The following is a 15,378-nucleotide window of genomic DNA, read 5'->3' on the forward strand; positions in this document are numbered from 1 at the left end:
ACCTGGGATCTGAACCCTCGAACCCCAGGCTGCTGAAGTGGAGTGTGTGATCTTAACCGCTAAACCACTGGGCCAGCCCCCGACTTTTATTTTGTAGAGTGAAGCAAAGTTAGTGTCCATCTTCCCAGGAATAGTTTATATAAAGCCCTGTACTAAAGTTGATGGTGAAAGTGAATATTTAGAGAAAGTTATAGTAGACCCATAGTATGGGATCAAGAGAAGATTCTTTCTGACTCTTTTTTTTCCTGAGCCTAATTTTGCTGCATCCTAGTTTTGTGCAAGCCTGCTGAATGCTCCAGAAGACAGTTCCACATTACAAGAAAAACCTTCCTATCTGGTGAGAGGGAGAAAAGGGAAGGAGTAGGGGCTATAGTCATGAGATCCCACCATTAGCATGCAGACTAGAGGATTCCTGAGTTTCTTTCCTGACCCAAAGAACAGACAAGTATACCTTTTCCAGACCTACCCTCCTTGAGGAGACTCCAGATTAGCGAGATTAAAACTTCTGATGGCCAGTAGGGCCTATTAACTAAATGTGTTAGTCAAAGTAAACTAATTTGCCATGGTAGAATAGCTCTTTTAACAAGTTCTCTCTCTTGCCCCTAAATCTCTGTGGTTTAGCACAACAGAAGATTACTGCTTGCTCTCATCAGAGTCCATTGTGATTGGCTGGAAGAGGTGGAGGGATCTCTCTCCATGAAGTGACTCAGGGACCTAAGTTCTTTCCATGTTTTAATGCTTCCATCGTCAACCCATGGGTACCAAAGCCATGGTGGAAGGGGAAGAAAGAGCATGGAGGATCATGCAAAAGGTTTTATGATGGGTCTGGAAGTGGCAAACAATATTTCTGGCCACATTCTTCAGTCTAGAACTCAATCACGTGGTCCCAACTTAATTTCAATGAAGATTGGGAAATGTGGTCTTCCTGTGTGCTCAGAAGGAAAATAAAATGAGTGTGGCAAACATAAACATTAAAAAAAATCCTTATGTCTTCCATTGATGCCTTTTACTGACATAGGAGTTACTGTCATTGAGTAGATATTAAACAATATATTCATTATTAAACAATAATGAATATAAAATAGTTAATGAGTTAAATGCTTGATGAGTCAGAAAGGCAAGTGAGGCAAGTAGAAAAGCATAAACTTTAAAAATTCCAAACTGTATCAAAATAGCCTCATAAATAGATTTTGTCACAAGCAGCTTTTTTTTTTAAAGATTTTATTTTTTTCCTTTTTCTCCCCAAAGCCCCCTGGTACATAGTTGTATATTCTTAGTTGTGGGTCCTTCTAGTTGTGGCATGTGGGACACCGCCTCAGCGTGGCTTGATGAGCAGTGCCATGTCCGCGCCCAGGATTTGAACTGACGAAACACTGGGCCGCCTGCAGTGGAGCGTGCGAACTTAACCACTCGGCCATGGGGTTGGCCCCATAAGCAGCTTTTTTAAGTGTAAAATTAGAAAATTTTAAATCTAACACCTGAAAAAGTTCCCTTGATTAGAGAGAGATTGTGTTGTGAAGTTGTTCTAGCATAAAAGAGGTCTGAAAGGAGTTTAATAATCCAAATGTTCATCCAGACTTTTGTCTTGTTTCTTTATAAAGGATCTCAGACAGAAATGATGCCACTAAAACCTATAAGGCCAATACCTTGGATAACCGACTAACCAATAGGTACCAGTATCTACTGACTTTGGGAAAGGCTCAAGTATAATATTTCTCTAAGCATTACTTATTTACTTACAATTCTTCAGTCCTACTTAATATCTTTCTGTAAATTCTTATCCTCTATTTTTTAATACAAGAGTTCTGGAGTAAAAAAGTACTCCTGCTGGTGGTTAGAGAAAAATAAAATCTTGTTGCCTGGGTTAAAAACCAAGAGAGCTCATTGCTTCAGGCCGTCATTCCTACCAGATTTATGTTTCTGTTTAAGTTATCCTGGTGGCAAGATTATGAAATACATATAATTGCCAATTTTATACTCTTATTGCTAAAGAAAATTACTGAACCCAACAAATAAAAACTTTGGGCTTAAATGATATTGAATTTTCTGAAGGAAAAAAGTTTCCTTTGGAATCTAGTATAAGAGATAAAAAGATTATGAAATTACCTTATCAAATTTATTCAAATACTGAGACTTTCTTACTCTCAAATAATGTTTAAATTTTAATAATAATAACTCTAAATCCAGGAACAATTACAAATCAATGCAAGTATAAATTCTTTCTTGCTGCTCAAACTGTTGCATTTTTTTTTTCCTTACCAGAAACATGTCCACGTTTAGATCACCAGAAGCAACAAAGACGTAAGTACTTTTCTAACTGAAGTTACGTTTTAAGAATAAAGTGTAACTCTTGCATGTGTTTAAGAAAAACTAAGGTACGCTGCCCTCAGGCCAAAGTTTCATTATAGTATAGCCACTCCCTTTCACTTAGGCAGATTTGAGAGGTAGAAATACCAAAACGGTCCTCACAGCTTCAGATATTTACCATCTGGACTTGAAGACAAAGAGTTTGTCGACCTTTCCTCTAACCAAACACCAAAGCTTAACTCTTCTTTTTGCTTTTCTTCCTTTTTTTAAAATCTAGATTCTTTATTTTTTCCCCCACAGAACCTTTTTAATTTTCCCTATTCCTATGGCAGCTAACTCTTTCTTCCCCCCGTTGCACTTGCCTCTCAAAACACCCATCACGTCTACAACTCAATTGAGCCGTGAAATCATGGGTTTGCTAACAACCTAGTTCAATAAAACAGATTTCCCCTGGAATGTACTCCTGGCACTTATAAACAGCCCAAACTTGGTAGATTTTTGAAAACTTAATTAGTTTTAAAATTTGTATTACAAATAAAGTAATTTTCACCATGGACCACACTTCTCAGCAGTTGAAACAGGCCTGGGCCACTTCCATTTTTTTGAGGGTCTGTGTATATCAATACATGCTAAATAGAGATTTTAAATGGTATATTTTTAAGTGTTTTCTTAAACAAGTTAATTCTTTTAATGCAAAAAAAATTGCTATATAATTCTGTTGGTCACAATATAATTACAGGATTAAAATACATATATATATAAGTGTATACATATGTATACAAATCCATAGCACACCTGAATTGATTGGTCTGGATTTCAGACACACAATTAACATCATATGATGAATGCTTTCTTCATTCAATTCCTTCTGTTTTAGTTACTTAGATGAGAGCCTGACACTGTATAAAATGGGTCAAGTAGGGAGGAAATTTTTCTTTTTGTTCTTCGTTCTGCAAGTGAAACATTGTGTGGTGGATAGAGCACAGGTGGGATATAAGTAGATGATAAGACCTTTCAAAGGTAAGGTAGAATAAAAAAGTTTCAGGAATGTGATGATTTGCTGTTCTTGTCATTAAACAGGCAACCTGGAGGTTTGTTCAGTGCAAACGCCACCAGCACCCCCGCTTCCACCTCTGCTGCTGCTCCTGTAAAGAAAAAGAGGTACCACAGGCTCCTTGTGTCTGCCTCTTGCTAATATTCTGTAAGGGGCTGTTCTTTAATTTCTGAACCAAATCATCCTCCAAGGCCCCCGGGCAGCATTCGAAAGTTGCTCTGCCCTTCCTCCTTGCTCCTTCCTCCACTTCCCAGGGGTTCAGTGCCTACTAGATTTTGTTGTCCTCAAACTTCAGTCCTTCTTTCTGCTAATCTCATTTTCAAATATGTGATCTTTTCTTCATTTCCTTCAGAGTGTTGAATATCTAGATAATGCTTTTGGTGGTAGAGCTCAAATACTGAAGGGTGAGCTACTTCAGGTAACACCTTTTAATAGAGTCCTACCAAAGGGGATGTGTTACCCTGAAATATTGACTGCAGTGTGACTATATGTTGCCATGCCCATGAATCCAGCCCACATCGTGGCCGCGTCCTCTGCTCGGTAGACTGGGCCGACCCTCCTTCCAAGTAGAGTCAAAGGCCCTATCTGGAGACATGGATCTGTGTTTGCGTGATTATTGCCACCTCCTTGGACTTCCCTGTGTGGCCTCCAACATTTTTCCTGTGCTGAGTTCCATTTATCTAGTAGGAGGAGAAGCTAGTCCTGTGGTGGCAGGATATTCTTCATGACACAGAATGTGATGGTGGAGGTGATTTCTGCCTGTTGAAGAGAACACAGTGCTAGCGATTCATGATGCTAATGGAAACAAGCATTCATGAGCCTCAGTGCTTTTTAAGTTTTCTTCTTTTCTTTTCTTTTTTCTTAAAGATTGGCACCTGGGCTAACAATTGTTGCCAATCTTCCCTTTTTTTCCCCCCAAAGATTGGCACCTGGGCTAACAACTGTTGCCAATCTTTTTTTTTTTTTCTGCCTTATCTCCCCAAACCCCCTGTACATGATTGTACACGATTGTATATCTTAGTTGCACGTCCTTCTAGTTGTGGGATGTGGGACGCCACCTCAACGTGGCCTGACGAGCGATGCCATGTCTGCGCCCAGGATCCGAACCCTGGGCTGCCGCAGCGGAGCGCGCGAACTTAACCACTCGGCCACGGAGCCAGCCCCAGTTTTCTTATTTTCTTTGCTTTCACCTAGGATTATGCCTGGTATAGGGTAGGTGCTCAATGTTTGTAGATGGACTGGCTGACTGCCATGACGCTTCCATAGCCATCCTGGAGAGAAGCAACCGATTCTATTTTTCCTGTAGTTGGAATTCTGTTTGTATCTGCAGAGTCTCAGAAATGTGGTCACCTTTCTCTTAGACTCAAATTTCACATCCCCCTGACACTTTGCCTGTTAGAAACAGATTCCTAAGGTTGGAAGGGAAATTTAAGGTCAGTTAGTTCAACCTTCTACCCACTGCAAGAATCTTTCTTTTGACCAGTTAGGCATAATTGAGGACCACTTTAGCCAGCAATGAGACTCTCCCTTTTGTGACATAACTTTGACTAGCTCTCGTGGAGAGCATCTACTACTTATACTGAGTTGAAGTCTGCTGTGATCTACTCTCATCTCATCTTGGTTCAGTCCTGTGGTGCCTCAGAGAATACCTGCTTCAAGAATTTACAGCGAGCTCTTCTATCCTGCTTATCCCAGCTTTTCCTTCTCTCAGCTACGTCACTCTCCTCTGAACACCTTCATTTTTGGTCCATATCTTAGTCTTTTTGAAAGAGCCCTTAGTTATCTCTACCAATTAAAATTATGCTCTAGTAATAAGAAAACATCTTTCTAATCGGATGTATATATATTTGTGTATATACATATACATATATACATAATTGAAGTTAGAATTACTGTTTCCAATTTTCTTACTTGTCAGAGTTGTCTATCACAGTTTTGTTTGTTTGTTTGTTGTTTTATTGTGTGTGAGGAAGATTGGCCCTGAGTTAACGTCTGTTGCCAATCTTCCTCTTTTTGCTTGAAGAAGATTGTTGCTGAGCTAACATCTATTACAGTTTTTTTTAAAGCTGTATTTTGAACAGAGCATAAGACTATTGTTATTTTTATCATGAAATATTTCAGATATGTAGAAAAATAGAGAGAAAAAGAGGTATGTTGATGATAAACACCCATGAACCTAGTATTTACATTTCACAGATGTTATTATTTTCCAGATTTCCCTCAGATTTCTTTTAAAAGAAAAGTCTACATTGTTTAGTGTCAAAAGAAATGGGAAAAGGAATTTACTCAGAGGAGCGGATAGCTGGGATTGTAGGGCAGTTACTTCCTATAGCATTTGTGAAATAGTTTTCATTTTACTTCCAGGGCCTTGTAGAAAAGTCGTCTCATTGCTTTTTTAACTGTCAAATTATTTTCAGCTTTTCCTGCCTGGCATGTGGGTGGGACCAGGCCTTTCAACCACCATGTTTATAACTAATGTCATTTCTTAACAGACAGTCCTGGTTTCCACCGCCCCCTCCGGGTTATAATGCCACCCCAAGCACAGGAGCAAGCAGAAGGTAAGGGAAAGGTGTCAGATGTAATTGCTATGTAACTTGATGGAGGAATGTGTAGGATATTGACACGTATAATTGTGGATGCTTTGCAATAAATTGGAGGCAATTTTGTGAACTCTGAGCACTGAATAAGACAGTGCCCAGTGGGAGCGAGGTCAGGGTATGAGTGCCCCTGGCAGGAACCCTGATAAGCTGCGAGGAGTAAGTACGTAGCTGTTTTAGTTTGCCAGGGTTGCCGTAACAAAGTACCAAACACTGGGTGGCTTGACGGAAATGTATTGTCTCACAGATGCAGAGGCTAGAAGTCCAAGGTCAAGGTGTTGGCAGAGTTGGTTCCTTCTGAGGGCTGTGAGAGGGAATCTGTTCCACGCTCCCTTCTAACTTATGGTGGTTTCCTGGCAATCTTTGGCATTCGCTAGTTTGCATAAGCACCATCCCGATCTCTGCCTTCATCTTTAGATGACGTTCTCCCTGCGTGCATGTCTGTGTCCAAATTTCCCCTTCTTGTAAGGGCACCAGTCATACTGGATTGGGGCCTATCCTGCTCCAGTAGGACCTCATCCTAACTTCACTAATTACATCTGCAATGATCCTGTTTCCGAAGAGGCTCACATTCTGAAGCACTGTGAGTTAGGACTTCAACATATGAATTTGAGGGGAACATAATTCAATGCTTGAGTGGCAGAGAAGAGAATGGAGTCCACCAGCAGGTGGGGCTCCAACATGAGCTCCTGGTGCACAGCTGCTTCCGGGCTGTGATGAGCCCAGAGGAGTGCATGGGGTTGCTGTGGCAAGTTTCTTGAAAACGTTGAGTGATAGATGGGTGGTTTTTACTTTTAGTTTTTTGTTTAGAGCAATAATTATAACTAAAATTATAGACCATATGGGGAGGACACCTTGTTCTACCATTTCCATGCTAGGAATGTCAACAACAATTTAATATAATAAATGTTTAATAAGTGATTACTGTGTGCCAGATATTTTTCTAGGATCTTGAGATATGTCAGTAAACAAAACGTGGAGCCTTACTCCAGCCTTCAAGGAAGCAGACACAAGTGTAGAACTCCTATAATCTATGTCGAAGAAAAATAGGTCTCTGATTGCGTTTTGCTTTAGGGTATCCAAAATTGTTTTCAGGTCACCAATCTCTAGAGTATCTTCACCAAATATTTCCAGGTTTCAATGGTACTTATTTTCCAAATTCAACAATTGGAAAAAAGAGTTTTTAAATGTTGTGCTTGTTTAATACTATATTGTTTTAATTTCCTAAAATTTTCACCTGCTATGCAGGCTTTTATATCTCTGTGATTTCCAACTAATGGAAATATTTGAAACTAAATATCTTCTATTATAACTTAGGTTTGGTCTATAAGGATGTAAATAAACTTTAGTTGACCAATAGACACAAAGAGCTCAAGTTGCTTTTTTCACACCTGTTGTTGTATCTGTATATATATATATATTATTTATATGTTATACATTATTTTATATCGATACACAATTATTGAACATGTTGAACAATCACTACTTGAAATTACATACACCTTCTGTTAAAATGATTTTTTCTTTTAAACCTGCTCATTTATAGGTGACTTCCAATCATATGAACTGCCAAGTATGGATTATATTTCTAGTTTAAAACCTTATTTCCCCTCAGACTGTGTTTAGATATTTCTCTATGAGTGATAACTTTCATAGAGCTACCTAAATGGGAGAATATTAACTAGGAGTTTTGCTAGATACTATTGTTTCCTGAGTATTGTAAGATCCATCCAATTCTGTCTTGACAGACAATAACTGGTACTTAGAAATATTTATTACTTATTTCTAAAATAACTTCTTATTTTTGTCTTCTATTCATTATTCCAATATTGATATAAATTATCATTATAATAAGCAACTGGTTATATCACTGTGTAAAAATATGGAAGGATTATTCATGAGTTACCAGCTCATGCTTTCAATGCCTACTGAGCTTGTGGCTCTCTGTTTGCATAGAACTGACAGTGCTTGGCTAGATGCCCTTACAATTTATGCATTGCTGGATGTGATTTACATGGAGGATAAAATGAGTTCCAATGCTCCTATTTCTGATTCCTGGATCAGATCCACAGCACTGGAACTAAGGAAAAGAGAAGATTATTGGACTAGGTTGATCAATTTAGATATCCATTCCTTTCTCAGAGTCACAGATTATTAATATAATGGCTACACTGAAAGACTTCTCTTTGAGGATCAGAGCTAATGTCATGCCAAGTTTTCAGGGGAAGGAGAGAATAATAACGATGTAGCAATGCCTTTGATTTCTGAAGTGCTTTTCTTCAGCAGAACTCAAAGTACAACTTCTGTTTCTCACCTTTAATGCCAGTGCATTCCTAGGGCTGAGAAATAGTCTTTTTAGTAAAAACTGGAAAATAGAAGCAATTATTAAATGATGAAAGGAAGCAAAGCCTTCAAAAAGAGATCTTTGTCCCCAGAAGACCACAAAGAAAATGAAAATAGGTCAAAAATAGATAAAAATGAGGGACTGTGATTTTAATACTAGCTAATGGCTCCATGTTAGCCTTATTTCCCTTCATCCTACACTCATACACTGTGTCCTTGCCCCTCTTCTCTCCCCTCCTATCCTGCAAAAGAATTTCCCCTTAATATGGACTCTCTCATTCTCTTTTCTGTTCTTAATTTTGTGAACTTTCATTTTTTCCATCACCTAGTCTTTCCTGGAGATGTCATTTCTCCCACATACCCGCGTCTGTGCAGCACGTTTGAAAAGACCATCAGGCTTCCCAGTCATTACAGGAATGAGTCCTTTTCCTGAACCTTTCTTCCCTTTTCCCCCCTCTGTAGCCTTTGACACTATGGATCACCCTGACCCTCAGTTGTTCCTTTCTTGACTTATACAGTGTGGAAGAATCAAACTTAGTTGTGTTTGGATTGAAAATTTGTGTTTGCGTTAAAGTCTATTAGAGACATGAGGTAAACTGCACCGAAAGGGTCTCAAGCTTTTTTATCAACAGAAGAACCCATGACGTCACATCTTTATCTATATTTATATGTATAACTATGACTATATGTCTGTCTATGTCTGTATTTATTTCTATATCTATAACTATAGATGGAATTCTCTGCATGTAGTTCTCTCTATATAATTAACATAAGCCTGGTGAATTTAATTAGAGCGTAAATGAGAAAATTTACTTTTCTAAAATAGCCATATTTTATAGCTAAAGAAAAAAGCATTTTCTTAAAACAAGTATCATTTTATGTACGATACAAATTAGTCTTGCATGAGAGGGTTAAGACCTGGGTAATCAAACAAAATTTTGGGATTAAGAGTTGAATATCTTTGAAAGTCTCTTACCCCCTTTTTGATAAAACCAGATTAAAGAGAAAAGCTGTAATTCATGATAGCAAGACAACATGTAAAGTTTTGAACTTAAATAAAACCTTTTCTAGCTGATTTCTAAGGTTGCTTTTTAGTCATTGGGATGTAACCTTTCTCTGACCTCCTCTTCCTTCTCTTCCTGAGCAGGGAAACAACCACATAGTGTTTTGAATGACCAACCTGTTTCAGCAAAATTATTTCCTCTGAAATATTCTTGTCAAATGCTATCAGGACCTATAATTTCTTTCCATTTTAATCAAGATTGAATCAAAATTTTAGCTTTATAATTGCTGTTGCTCGTTGCATTCATCTGACTCTCCTCCTACCTCTCTGATCAAACCCGCACCTCACGGGTTTTACCCCTTCTCCATGATCAAATGCCTTTCATCTGAAAAAATAGCCTCCTAAAAATGAACAGCCTAATATTAAAAATCCATTCAACCGGCACCCTATCTCTCCACCACAGCCAAAGTTCTCAGAAGACTTGATACTTTCCATCTCCATTTTTTCTGGCTCCTACCACCATTAGTTCATGGAAACAGCTCTCCCCAGATCATTAACGTTGCTGATAAATTCTTGTTGACACATCAGTCCCAGTAATCACTTGACCTTTCAAAAGGCACCACTGGCTATTCACATCTGTATGAAATCTTCTCTCTTGTTGCCTTTTGAGAACCCCTTGCCCCCATCAACACACTCTCCTGGATTTTCTTTTGTTTCTTCAGCCGTTCTTTCTCAGTCTCTTTTGCTACCTTATCGACTTCTACCAATCCGTTAAATGTGGCTGTGCCTAAAAACTCAAAGTCCCTCTTCTCTTCTTATTTTGTTCTCTGTCCTTTGACAGCATTATCCATGTGTAGGGCTTCAGTGGCCATTTGCATACTCGCGACTCCTTCATTTTTGTCTACTCTAGACTCTTCTCTGAATTACCTTTGGAGAGCCAACTGCCTATTTGATACCTCCACTTAAATGTCTCAAAAACACTGCAAACTCAGCATGTTCAAAATGAGATTCATAGTTCTCCACGCTAACCTGGGCTTCTATCTCAGTTAATAATACTATTCTCTAGCCAGTCAACACCCCCAAAAACTTGAAGTTATATTTTACACCTTTTTCTCCGTAACCACTATTATCCAATCCATTTGTAAATGCTGTCAATTTACTTCCTAAATAACTCTTGATCCATAAACCTCTCTCTATTTCTGTCATCATAAATCCCCTGGGCTACCATGGTAGCTGCCTAAGTATTCTCTCTTCATTCACCCTGATTACCTCCCCCATCTCATTTCTTTACAGTTGCCAGAGTGATATTTATAAAAGGATGATTGGAACTTATCGCCCTCCTGAATAAAGATTACCACTTTTAGTTGTTCTTAAAGACCCAAATCCTTAGCGTTGACTGCCTGTCCTTACCTTCTTTCCATCCCTCATAACTCTGCTTTGCACTCTGTTCCAGTCACTTAATTTGTTTTAAATGCGCTATACTCCCACCTTCCCCAGACCCTCGTATAAGCTTCCCTCTGCCTGCAATGCTGTCTTCTTCCCCACCTGAGACACTTATGTTCTTGTGGTCATGTTTTGACCTGATTTCTTTTCAAAATATCACTTCTGACTTATCTCTGTCTGTTTTCTTTGCTCTACACTAAGCCAGGCATAGAAGAGGACAGCTTCTTTTCCTTGACTTGTCCAAATGGCATTTGCATAAAGTTTTAATAAAGAGGTGGGATGGTCAAGTGGTAGCAATGCATCACAGAAGCCCAGACCAAACTACGTAAGCTGTAATACTAGCAATTTCTGTTTGTGAATTCTTTGGCCACCCCTGTTATTGGTCCTTTCTCGTTGGCTGACATTTCTCTACAGGCCTGACCCTGTTGCTATTTTGCTCAGCAGCCCCTCACTCCTTCTTTCTTCCATCTCTATTTTTCTCTTTTCCCTCTCTCTCTCTGTCCTTCCTCCCCCTCCACACACAATTCCTATTAATTACTTATGTTGGGTAGTTAAGTTCTCTCCTTGCTGTGCCAAGATATCCTCAGAGAATCTCATCCTTACAACCAAACCTGATGATATATTCACTCTTTGGGAGGCACTCTATGCTACCTTTTAAAATAGAATTATTTTCTGATGTCACAATAATATAAACATCTAGTAATCCACGCTTGAAAAACCAAAACTGTCATCAACCTCTCTGCCTACCTTATCCTCTTATTCAATCGGTCCTTGTAGCAAGTTTGAGGGATTGGGTGCTGATCAAGGAAAGAGGTCTGACCATGGAGTGCCAGTAGCACACTACAAGCTTTATGTGGATGGTGCCTTGATAGGTTTGCCCAGAGAGGGGGTCACTCACAGCATGAGACCTTCCAAAGGCAACCATACAGGGGCTACCCCCCAGAAGGAGAGGAGGGCAAGGGAACTCCTGAGGGAGGGAGGGAATAGAGAGGGGGCTTACATGTCTAGGTGAGGCCCCTCAGCAGCATGGTGGGCAATTCCTGGGTCAGAGAACTCCAAAGAGCAGCAGCAGCTTCAGGTCTTTCATAGCTCCAAAAGTTGGATAACATGGATGCACAAGTAACCAGAACACAAGATCTACTGTGGGATCATGAGATAAGCATCAGAATTTTGGGGGATCTCTGATGCAGTAGGGAGAACACCTAATGGGAGATTCAGGGAAAAGGTCCTGAAAGACATGTTGGGGGTGTAGAGTAGAGGAATTACACAATGCTAGGTTTTCAAGCCCAGGGTGATTTGAAGCATAGTGATGTCACCAATCAAAGTAGGAAGAAATAGGCGCAGAATGGGGAGTATACAGTTGAGCTTATGAACCTGAGTATGCATTGATTTGAGCAGGTAGAGTCTGGGATACTGAAAGGATATATTTGTGGAGGTAATTGCCAAGCAATGAGAAATGGGGAAGGTGCTCGGATAAGAGAACCAGATTTGAGAATAAGCCCAGAGATTTTAAATGTGGTATCTTCAGAGTGAAGTTACCTATGGAGAAAATATTAAACGAGAAGAGAATCAAAGTTGAACATCAGGGGATGTGTGTCTACACATCAGGTGGTAAAAGAGGAACTAGAAAATGAGACCCTAATTAGTGTAATTACATGATAAAGATGAGGTGTAATGGGAGGTAGGTGGGGTGGAGACAGAGAGGGTAGATGCATCCTACCATCCCAAACCAGCCCATCCTTCAGTCTTATATGTATTTTACTTCCTCCAAACAGCTTTCTCAGCCCAAGGGGTTGTTTTTGTCACCTGAACTCAGAAAGCTTATTGTCTGCAATCCTCACTTGACAATTAATTCTGCATTATCTTGAAACATTCTTACTTTTGGGGTATACTCATCAACTAGATGGCATCATTTCACAATGAATCTTTGAATCATCAATAAATTTATCCATACTAATTTGTCAATAAGTACATATTGATTGATTAATTTTAATATTTCTTAGTATCTACAAGATACGGAATTTTCCTCAATCCATTATTGTATTTGTCACTTGTAGTTAGGCATTATTCTATGTGCTTATGTTTTGATGACTGTTTAAACATCTCCTGCTCTGTTTTCTTCCCCTCTGTCTGTCTCTGTCTTTCTCTCTTTCCAAAGCAATTGTTGAGCTCAGACTGTGTGCTAGGAAAGCACTTTGCTGGAAGCCAGGAATACAGACATGTGTTAGACTCAGCCCCTATTCCAAGAAATGCAAAGTCTGTCAAGGAGTCAGTTTGAGCCAGGAATGCTAAACGTGAAGGCTGGCCCCAACTGGGAGCAGGTCCTTGGGGATATGATAAACACAAAGGTGGAGATGGCCACAAAATGAATGGAAGCATGGAGAGGGAAGCAATAGTAGTACAGAAGTACTGAGAAGTACAGTAGGGTCAAAAGATGCTTGAGGTGAACTTTAAAGAATGAGCACGAGTAAGCCAGGTGCAGAGGTGAGGTGGGGATGGAGCCATTCCAAGTAGAAAGGAGAAGAGGAGTAAAGGTTTTAATGCCAGAGAGCATGCTGTATGGATGTGTGTGTTTGCACACAAACATGTGCATGCATGTGTCTGTATGTGTACAGCTATGGGGTTTCTATCCAAGAGGCACTCTCTGCATTCATCCTTTATTACTTATGTTCAGTGGTAGCAGAAAATCCAGTAATTACAAATTAGATGTCATATGGAAAAAATGTCTTTCAGTGTAAGACATTATGGGTATATATCCATTCACAATTTATGATAAGCTTAGATAATTTTTCAGAATATGATGTTTCTGTTTTAAGAGTAAATACTTTGCTGTTACGTAATTTGAGCTCTGACTATGTGCTAGAGATTATAAAATATTTTTTAAAAATACAAGTGTCATCAATATAGAAAATTTTAGGTCAGAGCCAGTGAGAGTTTTTCCTTTCCTACTTCTTTCATTTTAAGATTTATCAGAAAGCATGACGCAAAGCAATCTGTCAGCAATCACTGGTGTATGTCTTCATTCGTCAAGTTCTTAAACTTTTTCTCATCTTTGAGTCCTTCAAAAGAGTAATAACACTTACTAGTCTTGGGCCAATGGAATGGATGTTAGGTGCCATTCATGAGAAATGTTCAGTTGCATCATAGTGAAGTTTGAACAGCATTTCTAGGAAGTTGATAATGAAATTGCTTCTGATTTCAGAACCCACCATTAAACCTTGGTCTTCTGTTTATGGTAAATTCAAGTGCTTCTGACTATGTATTTAGGTGACTTAGAGATTCAGTAGTCCAGTGGCATGTAAAGCTCATTTAAGAAACCCACTGAAGCTGAATTAAGGTGGCTGCTTAACAGGCAATATTATGTTACCCATTATAGTGATTCAGGATCAACAATGAAGACACCACCAGTACCACAAACAACAAAGAAACAATGTCTTTTTTTCTGGAGTCGTTTCCAAAGACAGAGAAGAAAATAATGTCTGATAAAATTAAAATAATGGGAACACACCTGGGGAATTACCGTATACTTAAATGCTTGCTACGTACTTTCATAATTTCTCATCCATATTTGTTTCAACCTCTTCTCCTTCAGTGGTTTCCACTTCCAGTTAGCTGATTGGTAGAGTTGAAGGAGGAAAAAGAAATCCTGATTGAGAAGTCAGTTGCCATGGCAACCGTGCACTACTGTTATATTTTTCTTTCTGTGACTATAAATGGTAAAATGTAACCTTTCTAATTATGCTGCAACATTTTTAACTCTATTTGTACCAAACCTTCTAGAAAGTTTCCTGTCATGCTAAATTAAATCAATGTGTTTCATTTTTATCTCAACAAAAATCTTCTTTATATTAACTAGAATCTGTTTTGTAAAAATTAAAATTCTAAGACTCTCAGTAAAATGTCAAAGTACAATGATTTTCAAATCTTATCTGAATGCTTAGAATATCCATTCTAAACATTTAAAATAATTAAAATATTAACCTGAGTTAAGCTTTATTATTTTGAAACAGTCTTGTTTGAATAGATTGAGGAGAAAGCTATCTCAGCATATGGAAATGAAGCGCTTAACGTTTAGCAATGAGTTGCTTTTCCTCAGTCCTGTGAGGACGAACATAGACAGTCTCTGGTCTCCCAACACTAGTTTTAAGTAACTCATACATTCAAACAACAACCCCCCCCCCAAAAAAAGTCCATGCTTCCCCCAATCCAGATTCCACGCCCCTCCCTCCTTTGAGCCCCTGTTGCTTCTGCCCCTGCCAGGGGAGCCCCTTGAGCAAGTACGACAATGCAGCAGAGCATCTCCAGGTCCAGAAGCAGGGGCGAGGAAGAAGCTGTGAGAATCAGGATGCCTGGGGGCAGGGGCTCTGCCAAAACATCACCCTCCAAGCTACAGCTCCCTGTGCCCCAACCATAAAGAGCAAACAATTTGATTTTTAAAAACATTTATTACACCCTTTAGTAGCATTGCCTAAAGGTCTATCAACTAGAGATTGTAAATCTCACCTCAATTAAAAGCATGAAAACTCCGAGAGATTAAAGGGGCTGTCTCTGGCTACTCAAATCATAGTGTCAATTATGTAAATCAGGTTTCTTTCCTGCTAAAACTAGGTAGAATTGGAGCACACTCAGGG

The 15,378-nt window shown here is 39.1% G+C and overlaps 1 protein-coding gene across 17 annotated transcripts in view; it reads left to right on the forward strand.

The window, feature by feature from the left end:
- SCEL (sciellin) overlaps positions 1–15,378 on the forward strand; it is a 273,404-nt gene that overhangs the window by 195,099 nt on the left and 62,927 nt on the right. For 14 of the 17 annotated variants that reach the window (XM_070520021.1, XM_070520022.1, XM_014859936.3 and 11 more), the window contains 4 exons: positions 1,602–1,670; positions 2,263–2,301; positions 3,388–3,468; positions 5,854–5,919. In XM_070520021.1, the coding sequence (XP_070376122.1) occupies positions 1,602–1,670; positions 2,263–2,301; positions 3,388–3,468; positions 5,854–5,919 (255 nt within the window). The remainder of the gene's footprint in view (positions 1–1,601; positions 1,671–2,262; positions 2,302–3,387; positions 3,469–5,853; positions 5,920–15,378) is intronic. The other 3 variants (XM_014859944.3, XM_070520026.1, XM_070520028.1) reach the window with 1 other exon arrangement.

This window comes from Equus asinus, chromosome 11 (assembly GCF_041296235.1).
Source record: "Equus asinus isolate D_3611 breed Donkey chromosome 11, EquAss-T2T_v2, whole genome shotgun sequence".
NCBI classification, from domain to species: domain Eukaryota; kingdom Metazoa; phylum Chordata; class Mammalia; order Perissodactyla; family Equidae; genus Equus; species Equus asinus.